The following is a 23,437-nucleotide window of genomic DNA, read 5'->3' as shown; positions in this document are numbered from 1 at the left end:
GCCAGAGTTCCTGGGGTTGTAGTCAGGAATGCAAGAATGAGAGGGAATGTTAATGAAGGTCTGGTACAAGACCAGGGTGCTTCATGTTTTCTCTAGCACGCTCCACAGATGGCAGGAGAATGGAGGAATGATCAGGCAGGGCAGAATCCCAGACTGCTTCAGACAGGAAACCTGAAATGGTCAGTAGCACATCCTGCTGAGAACTGCAAGAAATGCAGTCAATTGCTGATAACTGGTAGCTAAAGATCAGCTCTAACCCCAAAGGAGGTTTGAAATCCAGAATTGTCTCCATGAGAGTTCCCACAGAATAGTTTGGTGTGGAAGGGACATTGAAGATCGTCTACTTCCAACCTCCCTGCCATGGACAAGAGCACCTTCCACCAGTCCAGTCCCCCAAAGCCCCATTCTAACTGACCTTGAACACTTCCAAGGATGGGAAAATCCCATTGGAAAATCCCATTTTGCTTTCTTTACTTGCACAGTGCCACTCCCTGTGGCAGCGAGTTTTACAGCCTAACTACAACTGGGTAGAAACTGGCATTCTCAATGGACATTTATCACCTTTTGGTTACACTGGTTGTCCCTTTCTTCTTCTGTCATGATTCAGAGAGGCTTTACATCCTTACATGCATCCTTTGTACCATAGATAATGAGTAAATAGAATTTGACAGCTCTTTGTGGGATATTGTTTCAAAGCCTCAGGAGTGTCACTGTGAGGAAGGGCTTTCAGTAGTTTCATGTTGCAGATAAGCACACGTAAGCAGAATTTAGACACATCCAATTTGGGAATTTGGGCATTTAAGCTTCAGTCTTGCCCACCTGCTAAGAATATAAAATAAGTTTATTTAACTTTTTACTCTGCCATGTTGCCACTGTTTCCTTAGAAATTCCTTCTGAATTCCCTCTCTTCTAATTTTCTGTTATTGCCTTTTTTTTTTCTTCAGGTAGTATAAAGTTTTTCTCAAACTTCTTCAGAAATTTCTCACGTAAGTATGTGGACTTTTCAAATGCTGGCAGATCAGTAGAGTTCTTTGGGCACTAAATAATTTACCTGACAGATCACTTGAGCAGTCTTCCATTAGTGTTCTAATTAGTCAGGTTCCTAATCATTTTGTCAATTCTCCTGATAATAAACTGCCATTATTCAGTCCACACAGCCAGACTCCCCTGTGGAAATCAGTTCCTACCTGGGTGTCCATGTGGGAGCCTTTGAAATGCCCAAGATGAGCACTGGGCCCCCCAGCCCATCATAGCCTTTTGAACTTGGCTGAATATCTGCCTTGGGGATCAACCACCCCCCAGTCCTTGCCTCTCCCAAACATCTCACACTCACAGCCATGACCTCAATCTCCCTCTCCCTCCTGCTGTCCTATTTCCCACTTTGGTAGCACCTGCAACACCTCCCACTTGATAACATCAGTACATCTCACTAATAGACTTTCTTCTTGCTTCAGATTAGTAATGAAGAACTTTAAAAAGACATTAAAAAAGATTTGTGGCCAAAGGTCCCATTAATTATGTTTGTTGTAGCCCACTAGACACCTTCTTCTAATGCAGCTCATTCCCATTTATCACAAACCTTTGTTTACAACCTCTTTGCTAGTTTTCAGCCCTCAAGTCAATGCCTCCTCTCCCAGGGAATCCAGTTTCTTTCTTTTTTTTTTTTTGTTTTAATTAATGGCAGGATGTCTTTCTTCCAAAACACTCTCTGCATATTACCACAGATTTATGTAGCAAGAAAAATACATAAAGGTTTTACCACAGAGTGGAAATTAAAACAACATCAATTTCATACAGGTATAGTTCTATACTGATGAAAAGAGCAAACAGGCAGTGTCAGGGCAGGGACAGCCAGGAAAAATTCAATGGCATCTGCTCTGCAAAGGTCAGGAAAGATGATGGAAAACCTCTCTGGTGCTTCTGCATGGATGGAGCAGGTCAGTTTTGACGTGGCTCACACTGTTCCTCCCTGGAGCAGCTCTAATAAAGAGATAAACAGGACTAATAGAAAACCTTAAGTTTCTGCCAGGCAAGCTCTCTTCCTGACCACCTTTGTCCAGCAATTTAAAAGGCAGACACCTGTAAGAGTTAATTGGATGTCATTCCAGATGTTTCCATTTGCCTCCAAGGTTAAGTCTGCCCTGATAACAGGGATCAGTCTCTCCAAGCAGTCTTTGAGCACAAACTCATGGCACGCCTGATGAAGCAGGGAGGAAAGAAGGCTGCACATTGTGAGGATGGTGCTGCTCTCACATGGCTCCCCACATCTTCCTGGAAGGGGTGAGTCTGCCATGCACAGCCTCCGGGCCAACCCCTCACAGAAAGGTGATGCCTTAAATTTTAGCTTTCATATTTTCTAGATTCTGTACTGCCTTAGTGTGTAACTCTTAGCTTCATATAAAGTGTTAGCAAGTTCTCTTCACAGGGCAGTTAGGCACAGCAGTCCTTTTCCACCCTGAGAACCAGGGACACTGTTGCAGCTTCAGGCCCAAAAAGTGTAAACAACAGCAAATTGAGGAGAGCAATCTGGGAGGATGGAACTTCATAAGCTGAAGCTGTAATTGGACAATTAACCCCAATATGTAAATGGACCAAAACTTAGAGTATAAGTGTGAAACCTCATGACCAGGTGTCCATCTTGGGTGGAGCCACAGCCAGGCTCTTGGACTGCCCAAGGTGTATCCTTTGAAGGCCATTTAATAAATACCTGCTTTATTCCTTTAACTCTGTCTAGCCTCTGTTCTAGGTAGCCTCTCAAGGCATCAATGCTAGGACCAGGGCTGGTTCCCAGTCCTCTCCTCTCTGGAGAAGGGCCAGAGAGATGGAGACAGACTGGGGGGTTTGTTTTGCTGACCATGAATAGCCAAAAGCTTCTCCTGAACCTCATCTTTATCATTCCATGATGGACCTGTCACATTCCTGGCTGTTCTCTCAGTGCCCCAACCTGTGGCTCTTTTGTCTGGTTCCTTTCTGCCATGCTGAGTACACAGGACTGTGCCTCGGTTTCTCTTTTAAACCTTTCAGCACCTTCTGTTCAAGGCTATTGCTCAAGGATAAAAGTACATCCAGGAAGAGGGACAAGATCCTCTTACAGAAAGGCTTTGCATGAAGCCAGAGTTTCTGAAATCCACCTCCACAGCATGTTCAAGAAGTAGGTGACATCATGAAAATTACTTTGGCACAAGGGAAAACATATGATGCAGATTAGGAGGTCAACTGTGCAAACTTTCTCAGGTCTGGAAAAGAAAAAGGAGCATCTAAGTTTGAGAGAAGGATTAGGAGAGCTCTGGCAAGGTCTCAGCCACTGCCAACAGCCTGATCAGGGAGATTATGGAGAACAGCAAGGAGACTTCCTGCCATTCTGTAAGACTGAAAAACTTGCAGAAGAAATGCCTGAAGTCTCCCAGGGCTGACACATCTGGGCTTGGGCACACTCCTGGCAGCCCCAGACCTGGCTCATACACACACAGCAGCTCACAGAAGGGAGAGCTGGCGCAAAAGAGAGAATACAAAGCACAAGGTGAAGAGGGGGAAAAAAAGAGTCGGTGCTACGTGCATGCCCCTAACCTGTAATGGCATGAAGATGTCATGGTTTGACACTGGCACAATGCCAGTGCCCCCATGAAGATACTTTCTCTCTGGTTTCTGCTGTGAGATGTGACCAGGAATAAGCAAAGCAGGCTCTTACTTAGGGAAAAAAAAGAACCAGAACTTTATTAACTACTCTACAACTACAGATAAAAAGGAACACACACACAGGGAAAATGAAAACTTCACAAGTGCATTTCCTCCTCCCCCCACCAAATTTCTAACACAATACATTTGGTTCTTCAAATCACTAACTCTCGGTCCAGCACCACCTTTTAGACAATCAATCTTCAGTTCATCAAGAGGAGAGGAGTCTTTTTTGTGCTATGGGCTTCCCCTGGAAACACAGTCGAAGCCTCGTGTGTTTCCGTGTCACTCGTGGCACCGCCCGGAGTACATCTGCCGTTGTGACTTCTTCTTTTTCATGTCCAGTGCTCTCACCACTGAACACGGACCAGAACTGCTTCTAGGGTTGTCTTTTAAGGATGCTCTGTCCCGATCCAAAAAAGGCACAGTCTCTCCTTTGGGACACCTGTCCCCACAATCTCTCTTTTGGGACACCTGTCCCCCCCATATTTTTCACCCCCTGGGGCCGAGGGGCATCAACACTGAGCAGTCTCTGTATCACAAACAATCTCTCTTTTGGGACACCTGTCCCCCCCCATATTTTCACCTCCTGGGGCCGAGGGGCATCAACACTGAACCCTCTTGGTCCTGAGGCATTGCCTCCCCCTAGAATGCAGTCTCTGTATCACAAGGAACATGGTTCTGTCCATGGCTATACAAAAAGAGTCCAGCAAAAGCTACTCCATCATCTCTTCCCACTAGGATTCTTCTCTATTCTTCTACTATCTCTCACTCGCCCAGACCTCTCTCACACTGGCCCATTTCCTTCCTCATTTTCCACTCTATCTTCTAGGAAAGGTCAATGTTCTGTAAAGTTCTCATTCTCTAAAAAGGGGTTAAAAGCTCCTACAAGCGGCCGGCTGAACCCCCCCCTCTTCTCCATCCCAGCCGTGCTGCCGGCACAGGCCCATGTTTATCAAGCTTCAAGGTTACAGTCTCAGGCAGCAGCTCTCTTTCTTTCTCTCTCTCTGTGTCTCTCAGGGGGGGCTGCCCGATGGCTCCCGGTGTCTCTCTTTCTCTCTCTCTTCCACCCTTCCACCCCCGGGCTCAGGCCTACCTCTCTCGGCCTCATGGCTTTCCCCTCCCCCTGCCCAGCCAGCAGCTGGGCCGGGGGAGAGACCCGAACTCTTTCCCGCCGGAAACCCAAGAAGACCCTCCCAGAAGAGAGCTCTGCTTTTAACCCCGTGTTCTCAGAGGCGTGTCCATGTCCCAATGACCAAGTTAAATGCCAGTATTAAAGTCTGAATATCCATTGGCCAAAAACACAGCATCCCAAAAAACACATTTCCTGTCAAACCACCACAGAAGATTTTTCAGATGAGAGGATCTGGAAGGTCTTGTGGAAGCCTGAGCAAACTAATTCTCCCTGATTCCTGAAGCTCATCCTTCTCCAGACCTCACACACAGGCCTTTTTGAGGCTACAGAGATCATTAAACCTGTGATGTCTTTCAGTAAGAGAAAGAAAAACCCCTTCTCTTTATTGCACATTGTTCACCTTTGGTTCCTGAAGCTCCATCGGCATGGCCACGCACAAAGGATGGCCAGGGCAGGTACACTGGGAGACTGCTGTTTTCCTGCCCATCCAACACCACCTCTGGGCCCTCTGATGAGGAAAAGCCTGCACACACCCCACAGAAGCCTCTATTCCCTTTGTACCTGCTGGGACACCAGCAGCACAGGCAGCCTTATGGATCATGTGCTCCCCAGGAGCGGAGCTGGGAGGGGTGGGAGGGGAGCACGACTTACTGGGCACGCGGTTGATCGCCTTCAGGGGCCTCAGGACACGGACAGTACGGATTGCAGACAGGTTAATGTTCTGGAGATCCAGGGAATACTCCACCATCCTGCAGCAGGGGAAAGAGAGGGAGACAGAGGGAGAAAAAAGAGAGAAAAAGAAGGTTTAAAAGAATCCAGAATTTTGGCTTGAGCCATGGGTTTATCATTTCTTCATTGAAGAGCTTCTGGAAGTTATGGGTATGAAGCCTGAGCTTCATTCTGGCATTTCTGGCTAGAGTACACGTATGGGGTGGCCCCTGCATACAAAGCCAGCAGGACAGGAGCCATGTGGCCAGTTTTGTTGGGAGTTACCTGCAGCACAGCAGGGTGCTCCCTGTGTTCCCCTCATCTCCCACGGCAGGGTGTGTCTTGGGAGGCAGCTTCAGCTAAACCTGCTTTATCTCACACAGAAATAAACCCTCTCACTTAAAGCACTAACTGCTTTCACTAGGTGGAAAGGCTTCCCCCATGGCTGTGAATCACTCCTTTTTGACACCAACCAAAAGGAGAAAAGCCTAATTTTAGGACATATGCTAGACCTTAGCTCTCCTAACCCAACAACATGTGCTGTAAATAACCTCAAAGTGCAAATAGGTGTGACTCATGCATTGGCTTTGCTGCAAGAGCAGCAGGTGCAGGTGACAGAAAGTGACCTGGCCCAGCAATCCTTAGCCCAGTGTTCTCTCCTTGCCCAGTATGGCAAATGTCCTGTCTCTTTAAAAGCACAGTAGGAAATCATTATAATGATAATTTGATAATTATAATGATATAATGATAATCCTGTCCAGAAATCTCCACCTGAGGATCTCAAATCATCTTTCATGAAGAAGTTTTCATGAACAGACATGCATGAGGCCTTCAGGAAGACATGGGCTGTTGTCACCAGCTTCCCTTGGCTAACTCTGGTCTGCACATAGGATCAAGAGCATGACAACGTTGGCAGCTGAAATAGCAGCAGAGTCAGGACAGGAACTGCTTCTACTGAATCTCTTCTCAGACATGAATAATGAAACTACAAAAAGTTCCCTTTTTTCTGGCCTTTTAATAGGACTCAGGAGACAGGAAGGGACTGGGGGGACAGCCTTTTGTTACTGCACCCTTTCTCAGAACAAAAACATAATATAGAAAGACCCACAAGTCAACCAAAAGTTTACCCAAGTCCCCCTGACCAGAAATCACTGAGAATTAAATGAGAGCTTAAGTGAGACGCTGAGAGGGGAATGGGGTACAGCAGTCTATAAAAAATAATAAGGGAGAGGCATTGAGTGAAATGGAACAGTGGACTGATCCTTCTATAGATTACCCTCCATTCAAGAGGACGTTGAAGAGCTAATGCCTGGTTATCTGTCTACACCTTTCACAAAGGGGACTTGTCAGAGTGATAGATTTTCAAACATGATGGGGTAAACCTGTCGAAGTGTTGTGATTATCCTCTCTCATGCTCTCTTTCTTTCTCTCCCTCATTCCTTACAGTCTGTTCTCTCCTGCACTTTTAGGGTAATTGCATGAAATAATTTTTCCTCTGAAATGCAGTGGCATTCATTTACCTCCCTGGAGCTGTCAGTTCCACATATACCAAGTGCAGAAGAAGAGACAAGGAATTTCATGCAGATAATCAAAATATTCCCACGCCCAAATAAAGCCCTGACCCCAAGCCAAGCAGAAATGTTCAACCAGCCTACAGAAAGAATTAGTGATAGACAGAGGCTTGGGATGCAGTCAGATGAAATTGGAAGCAGGTATGAAAGCAGGAGGAACACACAGAGATAAAAACACATGGAGATGACTCCAGGACAGCCCTGTGTGGTGCAAAGGCACACAGTGAAAGAGCCTTGAGTAAGCACTGACCAACCTTGCTCCAAATAAAGCAAGACTGTCTCATCAGCATGTTGTTGCTTCAGAATTAGACAGACCTGCTGAAACTTTAGAATTACAGTTACATTGCTCCCAGGCCATGAGCTAGCAGCTCTTCACAGAGAGCTGACACACAGAAGCAGCTTCCTGACTGATGGAGCCCCCATGCTGCAGTCTGTTGTGGGGGTATGTATATGCACAGAAACATAAAGCCCTCAAGCTTGGTGAAGTCCCACTGAAATTCCTTTCCTCTCCCCTAAAAACACTTATCTCCTAAGAGAACTGGGTTGCCTCTGAGGGGAAAAAAAATTTAAATAAAATTTTGAGCAGAAGCAGAACAACCCAAAACAACAGTCAAATGCCAAGTAAGCTGTTGGCCCAAAATACATCTAATTTCAGAAATTATTTTTTTCTGAACTGGGAGGAGCAAAATGAGAAGTCCTGAGTAATACTCAGAGAAACCAAGCACAGGGAAAAAGCACAGGGCTAGGGGTGACATGAAATGGAGGTGACATCTTCTCTTAGCCTTAACCATGCAAAATTAATTTTAAAATGTTTTCAAACCATTTGGGTTTTGTCCTCTTGTGGCTACAGCATGTGAGTAACCTTAACCCAGTGAACATCACTGCCTTCTCCTAGCTGGAATGAGTTTGCCAGCTATATAGTACAGTTCCTGTGTCACTAGAAAATTATCAGTCATCCAAGTAGTGACCGTGGGTCCTTTCAGCACAAGACAAATGCTGCCTTAACTCAACCCTGTGGTTCAGACAGCAGCAAGCCAGCCTCCTGCAGCCCTCAGTGGCCAGAGTCACAGATTTACTGCCATTATGTTCCAGTGTAGCCAGATAAAAAAGCTGAACAGACAATCACACTGCCAGAGAAAACAGCAGGCTGTTCCCAAGGATGGGTTAGAAAAGGGCAAAAGCTGAATCTTTTAAAGAGCAACTGTAACAAAAATGAACTCAGCCCTAGGAGGCTCCAGCTCGATTAACAGACCCCTTCTGACTACAGTTCTTCCTGAGGCCTCCCAGTCTTGGCTGTAATAGCACAGAAATCCAGGATGCTTAAATCCCTGCAGATGAGATATGACTATTGTAGTCATGCAGATTGTATCCAAACAACTCTGATACAATTCCAGTCTAATTTTGCATTAGGGCTGCTCATTTTGACCTTTTCATTTCTAGTGATGACTTCAGTATCAGCTTATGTTCACTCCTCTCTTTGTGCAATGGTTGCATGCCCACACAATGCAGGTGACCAAGGTGCAGTGAAACTCCAATGTTAACCAAAAACCCACCCATCTCCTGTGTAGGTAAAACTGATAAAATCCAAATGTTGCCTCCATTCTCTAATGAAATGGGATCTCTATAAGTGACTCTGCTGGAGTCTCCAGGCATCTGCAGCATTTCAGGGGGTGCTAGCCCAGCTCTTTTTGTTATTATCACTCCCCAGCCAGCCCTGCTCCCCACAGCCTGGAAACCCTGGACCCTCAACCCCCTCTAGGTGTGGGCTGAGCCCCATCTCCCAGTGCCATACATGGGGGTGACATCATGTTGACAGAGAGTCAAAGGGACTCATTGCAAGAAGTGATCAGTTAGAAGCTGCCAGCAGGTTTTTTTTCAGGAGGTTCACATTTCCTGTGTCTAGAGACCTTGTGGTGGTGGGTCAGGGGTACTGTGCTTGTTTGGACTCTTGTTAAGCTGGGTTTTGGATCCTTATCCCATCAGCAACCTGCAGAAGCCTGCGTTTGCTGGGTGTTTGTAAACCAAGGTAAGGTTACAGCCAGTACAAAATGGTTGAACACCAGGAGACTCCCAGGCTCCTTGTTCTTGCTTTGTAGCAGCTTAGTGCCATGAATGAGGGTAGCCCCCATTACCCTTCATCTTGTTCTCCTCTCTTTCTTGGCTGCTTAAGGCATGTCTTGTTAGTAAACACCATAAATTCTTTAAGGTTTGGGGGCAGTCAGACAGAGTCTAGGATGTGGGAAGGGGAGGAAAGGAAAAAAAAAAGACTGCGCTGGGTGTGAGTCCTTCCCCTTTATCATGACAGAACAAGGTGATATGCATCTCTTCCGAGGGAAACAGCAGCTCATTTCTGGCATCACTAAACTATTTTCTGGCCTCTTGTGTGAATGGATGAGTAGAAGGACAGGTTCAGAAGCTTAAGCTATGCTAAATAAGACAAACTTCTCATCTGTGATGGAATTTGAGCGCTGAGCTGTCATGATAATTGAATATTTACAGTAATTTTTCTTCCCTTGCTAGAGGTTTTCTTTTTCAAAACCTTCCACATGAAACTCACTGGAAGGAGAGGGGATTGGCACAGGCAGTGTCCTCACACCACACAGCTCAAGACTGATCCATGTTGGGAACATTATCGGGGTGGGGAAAGGGACAGGGGCACTGCCTGCATGCATGGGGTTCATCCTGCAGAAGCAGAGGGATGCCTGGCAGGGAACACCTCTCTGCTTGAGCTCTGCCTCCCTCCCCCCTCTCAAGGCATCCCACCTGCTCCCTGCCTCCTTACATCCCTCTGACACACGCCTGCCTGCAACATTTCCACCTCTCATTTCAACCTTTCTTCTTCATTCCCACTTTTTCCATTTGCCCCTTGACTTTCCTTTGTGTTTTCCCATTTAGGTAAATCTGCTCAGCTGAACACACAAAGGACCTGGAGTTAAACACAGGAATTGCAGGGAACAAGCGAGCAATTTGTTAGCAGGTGCCCCTGTCCAGAACGTGGCTGGTGTTGTGTCCCCTGTCCCGTGTCACGGCACTGGAGCAGACAGCGAGTGCATGGGGACAGGGGGGCACAGAAACCTCCAATGCCCGTGAGGCCTCAACAACACCAGAAGAGCTTCATCAGCTCCAGCCTGGCATTCCTTTCGTACTGTGCACCTGTGGGCTCCAGAGTGGCCTTGGATCTGCCTTGGCACTCGGCAAGAGCAGCACTCGCTGTCCAAGAGCAGAAATGCCTGGCCAGCGTGGCTCTGTGCCAGGCACAGGGGAGCAGACTGACCAGCAGGAGGGAGAATAAAGCTAAGGCTCTCTGAAATAGACATAGTGACAGTACAAAAGCCATGTAAGGAGTCCAGAAAATTCAGACTTCATTTGCTGCACGTGTGACCTGAGATAATACACTCATGCAATGCCTGGCTAGCTGCTACCTAGCAGTTACATTCAATGAAATCCATTAGTAAAGCAGTTCAAACATTACCATTTACCTCTTCATATTTACATCTCCTTATACCTTTATTAAATACTTAATAACTTTCCTAGTCTTGGCTTCTGAACTTCTATTTGCTGAAAATTAGCAGCCAAAAAATGGCATTTAAAACCTATTCTGAAATCATTCATGAAAAATACCGAGGCAGTATTTTTCTTATGACACAAAGCCAATATGTTTTTGTCAAATTCAAAAGCTGCCTAATTCCCCTTCTCTGATAGGAGTTTTCAATTGAAATCTAATTAACAACAGACTAATCAATTCATATTTTTTGTCAAATAAATTTAGGTTTGGCACTGAAGCAAAAAACTTCATGGCTGTGACTTTCCAGCTGTAATTTCAGACTTGCTATGGGTCTCTGTGGGAAATGAAGTTTTTTCTGCCTGTGGACTTCCATTTGATCCTTACATCTATGAGCACCTGATATGACCAGATCAGAAGAGTTTGATCGGTCTCTGCTCTGAATTCTTTCAGCTTCTCAGCTATGTGAGGGCTCAAAGATTGGTGGGTACCTATACCATGGCTAGATGGGATTTAATCAATGTCTTCTGTGTACAAGAATATGTCTTTCTGTTCTTGGTTCCTTGATCTGGCTATCACATTTTGCAAACTGGATTTTCTACCACTTTGAAGATCTAGAACATAGGAGTCCATAGGAAGACCATCAGTTTTCCCTGACTGAAATTTTATTCAGATATCTATGCCAAAGGTGGGAGCTGACATCTCTCCATTTACCAAAATGTCTAGCCCCTGATGCATGAGCTCAAATCTTCCACCTGAAGTTTGTGGGGTGGTGGGAGACTGATTTACCCCTAAATTCTTCCATTTCAGTCATACATACCGGGACGAGAAGGTGATCTCACTGCCTCTGCTCTGGCTTCAAAGACTGTGGCTACAATACAAAAAAGGAGCAAACTGGAATTTGCACTGGACAATGAACTCCAGTGGTCCCATATCTCCCCTCTTAGATTATTGATCCACCCTAGGGAAAAGAAAGTAAAAAATGGCATGTGCATCACTAAATCCACACAGCCCTGGTCCTCTGTGGCCAGAGGTGTAGCCATGGGCAGGGAGTGTGGAGAGCAGGGCTGGCCAGGCTACCCCAGAGATTCCATCAGCTGAATCTGTGCTGTGGAAAGGGAAGGCAGGCAGTAAAATCCACTAACTGGGGTCCACAACTGCCTGGGAAGTGGGGACCCCCAGCACTGGGCTAACAGCAATGAGGCAAGAGGAACTGTACACAGAAAGGCAGGAAAAAGAGCACACAGATAAAGGTCTAGAGCATGGGGCACATGGGGCATTCAAGATTGCTCCTGTCATCCCTTGCAAAGGCTGGACATGCCTGAGCTTGTACACAAAGAGAGCTGCAAGATTAATCCAATCTCTTGTAAATCCATCTGGACACATTAGAAGCAGGGCCAGGAGATTTTGATGAGGCCTGACCAGACACTGGGCAAGAGTGAAGGGCTACTGCTTCCACTCAGAGTCTGCAGCCACAGGATGCACACAGACCAGCAGATGCACACATGCTACTTGCCAGACCAGCGGGGCTCCCAGCCAGGACCTATTTTTTAAGCTTTCTGCCCCATGCCTCCACCATTTTGCTCTATAGCTGGAGCCACATCCTTATTTTCCCCAAAGGTCCAGCAGGCGGTGGTAAAAGTTAAAGACTGTTTCATTATTTGGACCTGATCTTCTGCTGTATGGACATTGTGGTGCAGGAGGCATAGGGCTGCCAGGCAGATCCCAGCACCAGTATCAGCTCTCTTGGGATAGATAGGTATATCTATATAGATATAGATACCTCTAGAACAAACTGTGCATTTGCACCCATTTTGCACAGTTTGGTGCCTCTGGGGCCAGGTTTCAACATGCACCCTAAACAGATGATCCAAAATCCTTTCAACATCTACCACAGAAAAAGTGGAATAACACAGTAGGCCTCCAAATTGCTCTGCAAACCACAGTGTACTAAGCTAAGTAGTTCTGCTTATCTCTTTTAAATTTAGAGCTCATTATGCTGGAAAAAGACAACTCTCTGCTGACATGAAAACTGAAACACAGAAGGAAAAAAAGCCTTGCTAGTAAAACAAGAAATGCAAAAATTACACTCTTTTTTCCTCATTTACAAAATATAATAATAAAGAGTCTATAATTCTGTTAGCAAAAAGACATTTCCTCAGGGAGTTATAGATCAATTACTAATTATACAGTCAGCTCCTGAGCTGTGATGCTTTGTATTCTTAAAAAAATAACCTGCAACTCTTCCCCTCTCCAGTACAAAATATTTTTTTACTTTTTTTTTTTATATTGCTGTGCAAGCAAAAGCCGCTGAAAGCTTCCAGAGCCTGTGAGACTGGTCCCTTGCTGCCTGGAATGTGATTATTTCACACCCTGGAACACTCAGATTTCTCTCCAAACTGTGTACTAAGAGAAAATGTCAGAGTTTCTTAATAGTTTCAGAGACATGATACAAAAAGACATAAGCAGGTTTTCACACTGTGATAAGAAAGCCAGAAGGACTCGGCAAGCTCAGATGACTGAATGCGAGCGATGGGGCCTCACTTCTAAAAACCAAGAGTCAGAACACAGGCTGAGCGCTGTATTTCACTGCTTAGGGGGGAAAAAAAGGAAAATAAAAAAGAATGCCTGCATTTTGGTCCTATAAGCCAGCTGGTTTTACCTTTTTGGGAGCTTTGTGTTTTGTTTTTCTAAAGAAACCTAACATTCACATGGTAGGGAATTAGCTTTCAGAAAGGCAAAAAATCAGAGGCAATAATTGAGAACTACCCGTTACGCAGGCAGGGTAGAGCTGCCTCCTTGTTTTGATTCTTCTCTGGTGTGATTCATTTCGTTTTGATGACTGCTTTCATTTCAATATGTTGCACATCTAGGGATAGCTTTACTGGGAGAAAGCAAATGAAATAATTAGTATCATTAAGGAGGGAAAAGCGAGTGCATGTTTGAGGGGAGGGCTGTGCTGCTGCTATTTCTACCTTTGGTTAAGATGCTATTTAGCCTGCTGCTTGCTGGTTTCCATCTTTTTCTGATCACTACTTGAAACACCTAATTGCTATATTTATTACAGTTTTCTTTGACTTGCCATAATTTTATAGAGACTTCTATTTGGCATCGAACATTAGCTAACTAGGATTTTCTGAGCATTCTGCTGTTTACCCTGCTGCTAATAAGTATTTAATGATCTGAGATTTTAAAGTCATAACTATGCAAATTCTGGCCAGGTCCCTGAAGGACTGCAGTTAATTAAAAGCAAAGAAAAAGCAGAAACTGGCAACACTTCTCCATCTTGTGAGATTAAGGCTAGTTGGTGTGTTTCAGGTTAAGAGGCGTCTTCCCAGTGTGGAAGGGCACCACACAGTGATGGATTTGTTTCCTGGAAACAGGTGGGCATTTGAGAATGGAGGGTTGGTATCTCACATCCTTCAGAGAGCTGCCAGTTCCCTTTCCTAGGCTGAAATTTAGAGGGATGAACTTGGGGCCATAAGTGCTTTCCATGTAAGGAGAAAGTTGGTGTTCACAGTGATGCTGCACATGTCTGAAAAGAGCTTGGATGGATGGATTTGGGAGGCATCATCCCTCCAGGTTTTTGGAAAGGATGCCATATCTAGGGAATTATGGGGAACAGAACTCAAGGACAGTAGAGAACTGTCAGAAAGAAAACATAGAAGTAATATCTCAGTTAATAGAAATACTTTCCAGACTCCCAGTGTGGAAGCTGCATAAAGCACTCCTGAAGAAGCAACTAGCCGAAATGGACAGGGAGTGAGAAGAAGTGTTCTGCTCAGCTTAAGGGGCTGCCAGGCTTGCCTGAAAAGGGATCTTCAGCTGTGCAAAACCCTCTCCCCAAATGCTGCATAACTACTCAGAAAGGAAAGGTGCTTTGGAAAAGAAATAGAGCTCCAGGAGAGCTGTGCTGCCATACTATAGGTGAAATTAAAAATCAAATTTAGGAAGGCATTCAGACTTTAAGGACAGTATTTACTCATGATGGTATGTTTTGAAACTAATTGTTTTTCTTATCATGAGAGATATACCACATATTATAGGCTTGGATTTATGAACCTTTCTGAAGGAATTGGACAAGAAATATTCAGCTGAACTCATTAGTGGCACATTCTAGCCAACAGGCAAAAAGGTGAAGGAGGAATCTGATGACAAAGTGCTGGCTTGGCCAGCCACCTAGAGCATGAGACTGGCAGAGAACTGGGCTAATCCTGTGCAGAAATATTAACCAGCATTTAATTAGAAGAAAAATTATGTTTTAGAGAACTGAAAGACCAGTCAGAAGATTAAATAAAAGGCCAAAGGGGAAAGTGATAAAACTAGGAAAAGAGTTAATTCTCACAGAACCTATATGTCAAGAACAAAACTAATCAAGGCACTAAAAGATGTAAAGAGGAGAAAAATAGTGTTGCCTATATACCAGTGCCAGGGGCCTGAGTAATAAAGAGAATAAGAATTGTTCATTTTATGAGCAGAATGCCTAAATGGCATTAGGAAGGCCTGGTGGGAAAATCTGCATGAAAAGAATATTAAAATCAAGGATTTTAACCTAGTCAGGAGGCTCAAGTGGACAGAAAGAGGGGGAGTAACACACTCTATCAGAAATGGCATTTTCTAGTACACAGTCAGTGACAAAATACTTATGGATTAATTTTCTGCCATATAGAGAATTCCTCCTGGCTAGAGAAATGGGCTGACAAGAGCCTCATGAAATTCAACAGATGAATGCAAGGTCCTGCATTTGGGCTGGACTGATGGACAGTGGTGCTGCTGCAAAGGAGCTGCCAGTCCTGGGGGACAGGTCCACACAGGGAAGGACAATGACACACCAAGCTGCACCAGTCAGATTGCAGCAGGTAGATGAGGGAGGGATTATGCCCCTTACTTTGCACTCAGTAGACCATGTCTCAAATACCACATTCACTTTTGGCCCTCCAATAAAAGAAGGTGTTGATAAATTGAAGCAAGTTCAGTGGAGGCTCACCAAGGTGCTCGGGCTTGGAGCATTTGTGCTGTAAGGAGAGGAGATGAGTTTGGTGGGACCTAACAGCAGTTCCTTGGTACCTACAAGGCAGTGGGATTTAAGCCAGAATCTTCACAATACCACATGGCAGGAGAACAAGACACAACAAATATAAATACAAAGAGGAAAGGGAGGTTCAGACTAGTTACAGAGACACATCAGCAGTGAGGCTGGGATGGTGAGAGATGGTGCCATCTCCATCCGTGGTGGTTGTCAAGACTTGACTGGACAACTCTAACTTGAGTTTGCTGTTGACCCTCCTTTAAATGAGATTGGAGTGGAGACCCTACAAGGCCCTTTCCAACCTTGATTGCCTATGATCCTGTGGATGTGATTAGGTATGTCCAGATCACACCAGAATACAGGCTGACTAGCTCTCTTGATAAAAGCACTCTCCCAATTCACCTCTAAGAATTAAATTTGGGCAATGCATTGGGGGTACCTGAATCTCCTTGGAAGTTGGCAGCCTTGGAAATCACAGGAAATTCAAGAATGGAAGACAGATTTTCTATCAAGTTCTTAAAAAAAAAAAAATATAGAACTTGATTGCATCTGTTATGTCCAAGTCATGTAAGGTCACCAACAGTATCAGGTACATCTGGTGGATTTGAGAGGCCATATTCATGAATTTGAAAGCACACAGAAACAGCCATAGAATCATAAAATCATTTAGATTGGAAAACGCCTTTAAGATCATTGAGTCCAATTCAACCTAGCCAAGTCTACCACTAAACCCTGTCCTTAAGCACCAGTCACATCTACTTGTCTTTTAAAAGTGCCAAACTAGTCAGACTTCAATTCATGAGCTGTGGAGTACAGTCAAGTGGCGTTTAGGAATATTTATCAAGTATCCAAGAACCTTCAGGAGAGATAAGAAGGGTGATCAGGCTAAGAAGATAGTACAACATGAGTGAAAGCAAAAGCAGCAATGTAATAGAAGGAAAGGGAGAGGTGATACTCATGAATATAAATTAGGAGAGAGACTTGTAGAAAATTTGTAAGAGAACTGAAAGAGCACATAAAATGGTATAAGTTTTAGAACAAGAAAACAGAATTGTCACTAACAGCGTAAAAAAGGCAGAAAACATCAGTTAAAATAAAAGTCCTCTGGGGAAGGTCAGATGATGTAAGTGCACCATTGATCATAATGAGCTAATTTCAGCTCCAGCTGTGATCAAGTATTTCAGGCTGTGTCTAAATAGGGATTTTCTAAGATAAGCAAGTCTGGACAATTTGTATGCAAGAGTTTTAAAAGAAACGGCCAGAAAAGATCTGGACCAGTACTGATAATTTTTGATTAGACTCAGAAAACTGGGAAGGCATCCAAGGGTCAAAGGAATTCTGATGTTGTGCCAGTACACAGTGATCTCAGTGATAGGACTGGTGCTGGTGACAGTACAGTGATGAAATTGTCAATATGCATCTTGGATAGATTATGGATTAAAAGTGGATAACAAAATTAACCATACCCAATACAAGTGTAAGGCAAAATAGACATCATCAAACTAATGTGTTATAATCTCTTATGAGATTACAAGTCTGGTTCACACAAGTAATTAGGTTGATATGGCTGGAATGATATGTAATCATCATGACATACATTAGCTAGAGAAAAACCGTCTAAGTAATAAACCTCACATGCAACACTAAATGGGGATTCATTTGTGAGCAGATGTACTTCTGTAATGCACAATTCTTGCCACTCTGTTCTTTATTTATTTATCACAACCTGACAGAAAACTAAAAAAAGTCCCTTATGGATTTTGCAGTTGAGGCGTATTTTTGGGAGAACAGAAAAGAAATGAAGATGACAAGTCAGGGATAGAACAGCATGAACTGCTTTGGAAATGCAAATAATATGTATTCCAGTATTCCAGTTTGAAAAAAATGGAACTAACATACATCTGTGAACAAAGTTTACTGTTCCTACTAATAGGAAGGGGTTTTCTCTCTTCAGAAGAGGAGATAGGGAAAAAAACCCCAACCAATCAAGCCTGGAGACCATGAAGAAAGCAGCTGAATGAATTGATTGTGAGGTGCTGTGATTGAATGGACAGGCTACTGCAATACTTGGCTATAGGAAATGGGAAATTTCAGGCAGGAATAGTAAGACAATATTACAGGCAATGGCACCGAAACAGACTGAAGCACTGACAGAAGAATGCTCTTATTGTGAAATGCACCACTTTTAAAAACTGTTTAAGAACATTCCAAGAATATCTCAAAATGCCAAAATATCAAAAATGCCATTCTTCACACCAAAAGTAAGGACAAGAGGAATTTGACCACAGTTTGAGATCTGCATGGCACGCTCCACTGTGATAATGGAGAGAGGTAAAGACAGCATTCTGTGAAAGACAGACCCACTCCTCAGTCAATGGAATTCAAGCAACAAGTAGTTGAAGATTTTGAGCATATTTCTGGGGACACACGTGTAATCACAATCAAACACTGACCCCCACCCCTCATAGTGAAGTCCTCTGCCCCTTAATATACCTAACATGTTTCAGGGATGCCACAGAAGAGGGCAAGGAGAGACAGAATTCCCACCACAGATGGTTAATTACAGCATTTGGATCATGAGAGGCAGAACAACCTCTCCCTACATGGAATTCATGCCCCTAAGGTCAGGGAGACCCTCAGGTCAGATGTATAAAGGGATGGTATCTCCTTTCCAAGAGGGACAGTGGCATCATCTCCAGCCACACGTGAATGCAACTGTTTCACAGAACAGAGCGAGCAGGGGCAATTGCTCACTCTTGCACTGCTAGAGAACTGCCTGGCTTGATGAGCATGAGCCCAGAAACAAGTGACTCTTCCCCTAAATTCACACACATACAAACTCTGGCTGACATTTCCCATCTGATTAGCTTTCTCATGATCTCAACTTTCAAACCACCATAGGCTCTCAACTTGAGGTAGCTGCCCTCTGAGGCTGCCTGAGTTCAAGCTCTCCAAACACACCCATCACTGTGGGAACCAAATGACGCCAGACAGGACCTGATCACGCAGGGAAGGGAAGAGGGACTCCCACCAGGACAGCTGGTGGTGACGAGCACAGTCTGCCTGAAACGTCTGGGAGCCTGCAACCTCCTGTCACCAGCAAGCAGTTGGGAATGGGAACATCAACAAGCTGAATCTGCAGCCCTGGTTGTTTGTGCACACAAGGGGCATTGGCACTCTTCAAACCAAATTGCTTCATTTGATTTTTGGAGGTCTGAGGGGAACATTGTGGGAGAACATTGACTTATAACTGTTGTTTTGGGTTTTTTCCTAACCCTTTCAGAAAAAAAACCAAAAAACATTTTGAAGGTGGTTAGGGGAGGGAGTGTTTGAGAGGGGAGAAAATTCTGGTGATGTCAGCTCCTATTGCCATGGAAACTGAACATTTTTAGTGACAATGGAGTCTTCCTCCTTGAGCTGCTGGGTTGCAGGGGCAAGCAGGGCAAGGGCACACGAGGGAATTCAGCTAACTAAAACTATAGCTTCTGGCTTTCCAAGGAAGTGAGGAAATGATTGCCTGAATACATGGTTTATGTAACCAGAGCACTGTCTGGGGCCATAGCAGCAAACACTCATTATGCTCTTTCATAAAACGTGCTGCTGTGCAGTGAACCAGGTGAAGACATCTCAGCTGCCCAGGAATGCCCCCCGGAATGGGCCCTGCCTGCACCTCACTTTTCCATGCTACAGTCTGTTCTCTGCAAACTTTGCTGCCTTGCTGGTGTTTATTTGGAGAGGGAGAAGGGAGGAGAAAGGGCCAGGAGGTACAATCCATATTCTTGAAACTGAGAGAAGCTGCATGGACTCCAGGCTGGGCATTGCTCCCCAACATCAGAGATGTTTCCTTAGGAGCCAAGTTTATAACTTCCCTTACAGAAAAGAAGAATCCAGGATGATGAAAAGGAGAGGGCTCTTAGAGAAAACTGATTAGCCTCTGATCAGGATCTAGCTCCCTGGCATGGAGACAATGTGCAAGACCTAATGCTAGGTGTCCTCCCTAAGTCAATGCTAAGGCAGCATCTGGACAGCATGGCTTCGGTAAGCTGAAGCCATGATCCAGGTGTGGAATCAATAAGGATAAAGGTTGGGGCTTGCATTTGAGGTTAAGCAAAAGCCTACAGTGTGTAAGGACAAGATAAAGCCTTGGATTTGATTTAAACAGTGCAGACAATTTTAATGAATTTCAAAGAATAATGAATTAATAACCACAAGCTTTTATAACTCGAAATACATTATATAGTCATTAGTTCTATATAACTAAATGGAAAAATCTTTCTTTAGCAGAAGTCCTTTGAGATCAGATATTCTAATGAGATTACTATCATTTCATTCTGACACCTCATGAGGACAATTGAATAGAAATCAGGAAATCAATTTCTTTCAGTTTTGGACCTGAAATAAAAAAATCCCCCACACAGATTATTTCATATCTAAGGGGTTGATTCAAAGTCTCCTTGGCATTAAAAGAAGTTCAGATATGAGCTTTTTTTTCCTGGTACTGCTATCAGATGCACAAAAGACTCTGTCTGTCCTCAAATTCTTGCCAGCAATGGTGACAGAAGGAAATATGTAATGGAGTTTGTTCCTTCCTTGCCTAGGTAATGTGGATTTCACTTGTTTTCTGCATGAAGTATTTGAGCTCTGTCTCTTTCATTTAGTATTGCCCCACTATCTCTTCAGACAGCCCCACTCACATACCATGCTTGCAGGAACCCCAGGCAGAGCAAGACCCCCAGTTCCCACACCTTTTTACCCCATGCTGGTTTTCCTGTGCCCACTGGAGCAGAGTCTTTCTCCCAGCAGATCACCCACATGGAGCAGCTCCAAGGCGCCCTTTTCAAACCTACCCAGCTTTTCCTTCCTCACAGGCTGATGTGCTAGGGTCTTTGCTTTCCCTGCACCCAGTCTCCAGCAATTCAGCCACCAGGAGCTCGGGCTAGAACATACAATGATCTGGCTTTCCTCAGCACCAAGTCTCAGGGGCTTTAACTGGCACTTCTAATGTCAGGCCACTTTAAATCAGATCTTAACCACAGCAGAATCAGCTACAAGAAAGGTCTCGCCATCTCACACACATTGTGTTAATTTAGAAAAGCCTACAGTTTTCATCTGCCTGTCCTCTTTCATGCACAACCTGGCTGAGAATCAGCCTTCAAATTTTTACAGCTGCACCAAGTTTGAAAATCTCTGCTCCTCCCAGAAGCAAACAATTATCTGCTCCTCCAGAGGGAATAACTTTCAAGTCTTGCTGTAGAAGAACTCTGTCAAAAGCAAATATAAAGACAGTGCTGCTCCACACCAGGGGGAAAACTGCAAAGTGAGCTCAAACTCACTGCTAGCTCAGTCAGTAATACATGCACTTCCAGGCAACAGTGGAGCTGGTAATTCCTGGCTAAAGAAAAATAAAATTGAGGGCTTCCATCTGAAAAGATGTTCAGTTTTTTTTTCTGTGAGAAGAGCAAGATACCATATTTATTTATGATTTTTTTTTTTAATCTCACAAGGCATTCTAATGGAAAATTAGAATTCTGGGGGAAAAGCACATCCCACTGGTATCAGAAATGGACATTTTGCTGTGATTTAGCAGGCAAATTCTGGTAGACTTTCCACTGGATACATGCAGAGGGGAAAATCAAAGCTTCACCATAGCAACTTTGTTGTAAAAAACCCTCAAATGTCAACTTGTCCCAATAGTACTGCGGGTAATGCTGGTGCAATACAAAACCAAAAGCCCTGAATAAAAAAACCTACATTCCTACCCTTGAAACACTGCTGCTAGAAACAGAAATGCTAGCTTCAGTTTGGTTCTGGTAAAGGTTACACCTCTTCTACCTACACATCTTAAAAACACAAAAACCCAGAAATGTCTCTGGACAAGCTCTTCAGCTGGTACAAATGAGCACCCTCTGCTGAAGTTGTGCTAGACAGGTGGCTGCACATCAGCTGAGGAGCTAAGGTACCTTGTCTGCTCTTTCTTCCATTGGCTGCTAACCCCAGCATGCCCAAATCCAGCTTGGCTGCTGCACCAGAGTAGCACCAGAGTGGAAACTTTCTCCTCAGTCACATCATTTCTGTTCCATACAAGACTCTAGCAAACCCAAAATAAACCAACCCAGAAATTATCAACCTACCCAGCCATGACAATGAAGAAATCCAGGCGGTTCCAGGTGTCCCCAAGGTAACACTTCTTGCCAAAGATCCCCAGGGCCACCATCTTCAAGACCATTTCCATGGCAAAGAAGATGAAGATGAAATCATCAAACACCTGCCAAACAGAAACCCAAGAGCATATTTGACAAGCATTCTCAACCTTGGACTTTCAAACACAGAATGTGAGAAAAATACTAATTTCAGCACTCCTGAAAATGAGATCAAGGCAGGGCTGGAAAAGTTTCTTCCATGTAGCCCTGGCATCACAGTTTCTTGCTGTTCAAGCTCAGTGAGGGCTTTTATAGTTTTTTCACCCACAGGTGAAGTAACTGATGCAGACTCAGAGACTCCTTACGTAGACTTGAAAAGTGGTGTTGGTTCGGCACCAGCAGATCTAAGCCTGGCCAGGAAAACACTGTTTTATCCAAGATCCCCCCAAGAGGGACTCCTCATCACATTGCTGCAGATGGCTCAGCTGAGGACATAGTGCAGCTTCCCACACAGCTTGGACAGCACACACCCATCACAGAGAGAAGCTTCAAATACCTGAAAGCCTTAGCCACTGTGGATGACAGCCTTTGCTGTCACCTTCTCTTTGGAGAAGCATCAAGCACAGCTGATGTCTTACAGTCTGGATGTACTCATGGCCCTTCTAAGCATTCTCTTTATATGCTCTCCCTTTGGGCATCCCGAATTCCACAGTATCTGTTCAATCAGTAATAGTCTTGCACATCACCAAACTACCAAATGCATTGGGAGCTGCTATTCCCTCCTGCCTGGGCTGTGTAACCTCAGTTATTTCTCCCTGGCCTAACCCTGACCCACGTGTCTTGTGGGTGTCTGTGTCAGGAAACCCCTGCTTACATGCAGGTTCAGGAATATTAGCAAGTGTTCAGTATTGCACAGTCAGAAGCAAAGTTCATTCATTCTCTCTCTTGACCCATTCCCCTGCTCAAAGCAAGCTCTTGCCTTTTACAGCAGGATAGCTCACTGCCAGGGACAGCCTTGCCAGCCTCTCCGGGAGGGCATCGCCCACACACTGAAGGAAAGCGTGCACGAAAATTTGTGACTTGGACTGAAGCACCATCACAACGAGAAAGAAATCTGCTTACCTGCAAGATTTTACACCTGTCAGAGAGGCAGTCCATATCCTCACATGGCTGGTACATTCCCAGGGTAACACAGTTTAGCAAAATCACCATCATGCTGACACACTCGAACCAGGTGGAAGAGAGTCAAGGAAAACTTCTGCAAAAGCATCATGGCTGAGATAAGCTTGCTCTAGGCTTGAGTAAAAATGTAGGAAGATTAAGGGAAAGAAGTGCTGGTAGGCTGATTTATTACATTCCCACATTCTCTGCACCCAGTTCATCACTACTCCATTCCTTGATTAAGCCAAAACTCTTTTATAAAAGGGAAAGCAGAGGTAGCACAAGAGGCCTCAAGTACTTACACAAGTCAAATCATTGCCATAGTCAAACACATGCTTGCTCCTCTCCTGCTGGTTTGCAGAGTCCCTTCCCTCATTGGTTTACTGAATACTCCAAACACATGGAAGAGACTTTCCAAGGTGGACTATACCTAAACTTATCATAGACCTCCAAGATCAAGGCATCTAAATCAAAATGGGCAGATTGATCTCTACATGATTATTGCCCTTCTGGGAA

General features: G+C 44.5%; 1 protein-coding gene across 1 annotated transcript in view; it reads right to left on the bottom strand.

The window, feature by feature from the left end:
• CACNA1I (calcium voltage-gated channel subunit alpha1 I) overlaps positions 1 to 22,989 on the bottom strand; it is an 86,852-nt gene extending 63,863 nt beyond the window's left edge. Inside the window, exons 1-3 of the mRNA XM_066549587.1 lie at positions 22,883 to 22,989; positions 21,752 to 21,885; positions 5,462 to 5,559 (exon numbers count right to left, since the gene is read on the bottom strand). Coding sequence (XP_066405684.1) covers positions 5,462 to 5,559; positions 21,752 to 21,885; positions 22,883 to 22,975 — 325 coding nt within the window. The 5' untranslated portion in view covers positions 22,976 to 22,989. The remainder of the gene's footprint in view (positions 1 to 5,461; positions 5,560 to 21,751; positions 21,886 to 22,882) is intronic.
• Between the last annotated feature and the right edge of the window lie 448 nt (positions 22,990 to 23,437).

This window comes from Molothrus aeneus, chromosome 5 (assembly GCF_037042795.1).
Source record: "Molothrus aeneus isolate 106 chromosome 5, BPBGC_Maene_1.0, whole genome shotgun sequence".
Lineage (NCBI taxonomy): Eukaryota > Metazoa > Chordata > Aves > Passeriformes > Icteridae > Molothrus > Molothrus aeneus.
This window is presented reverse-complemented; position numbering and strand designations above follow the sequence as displayed.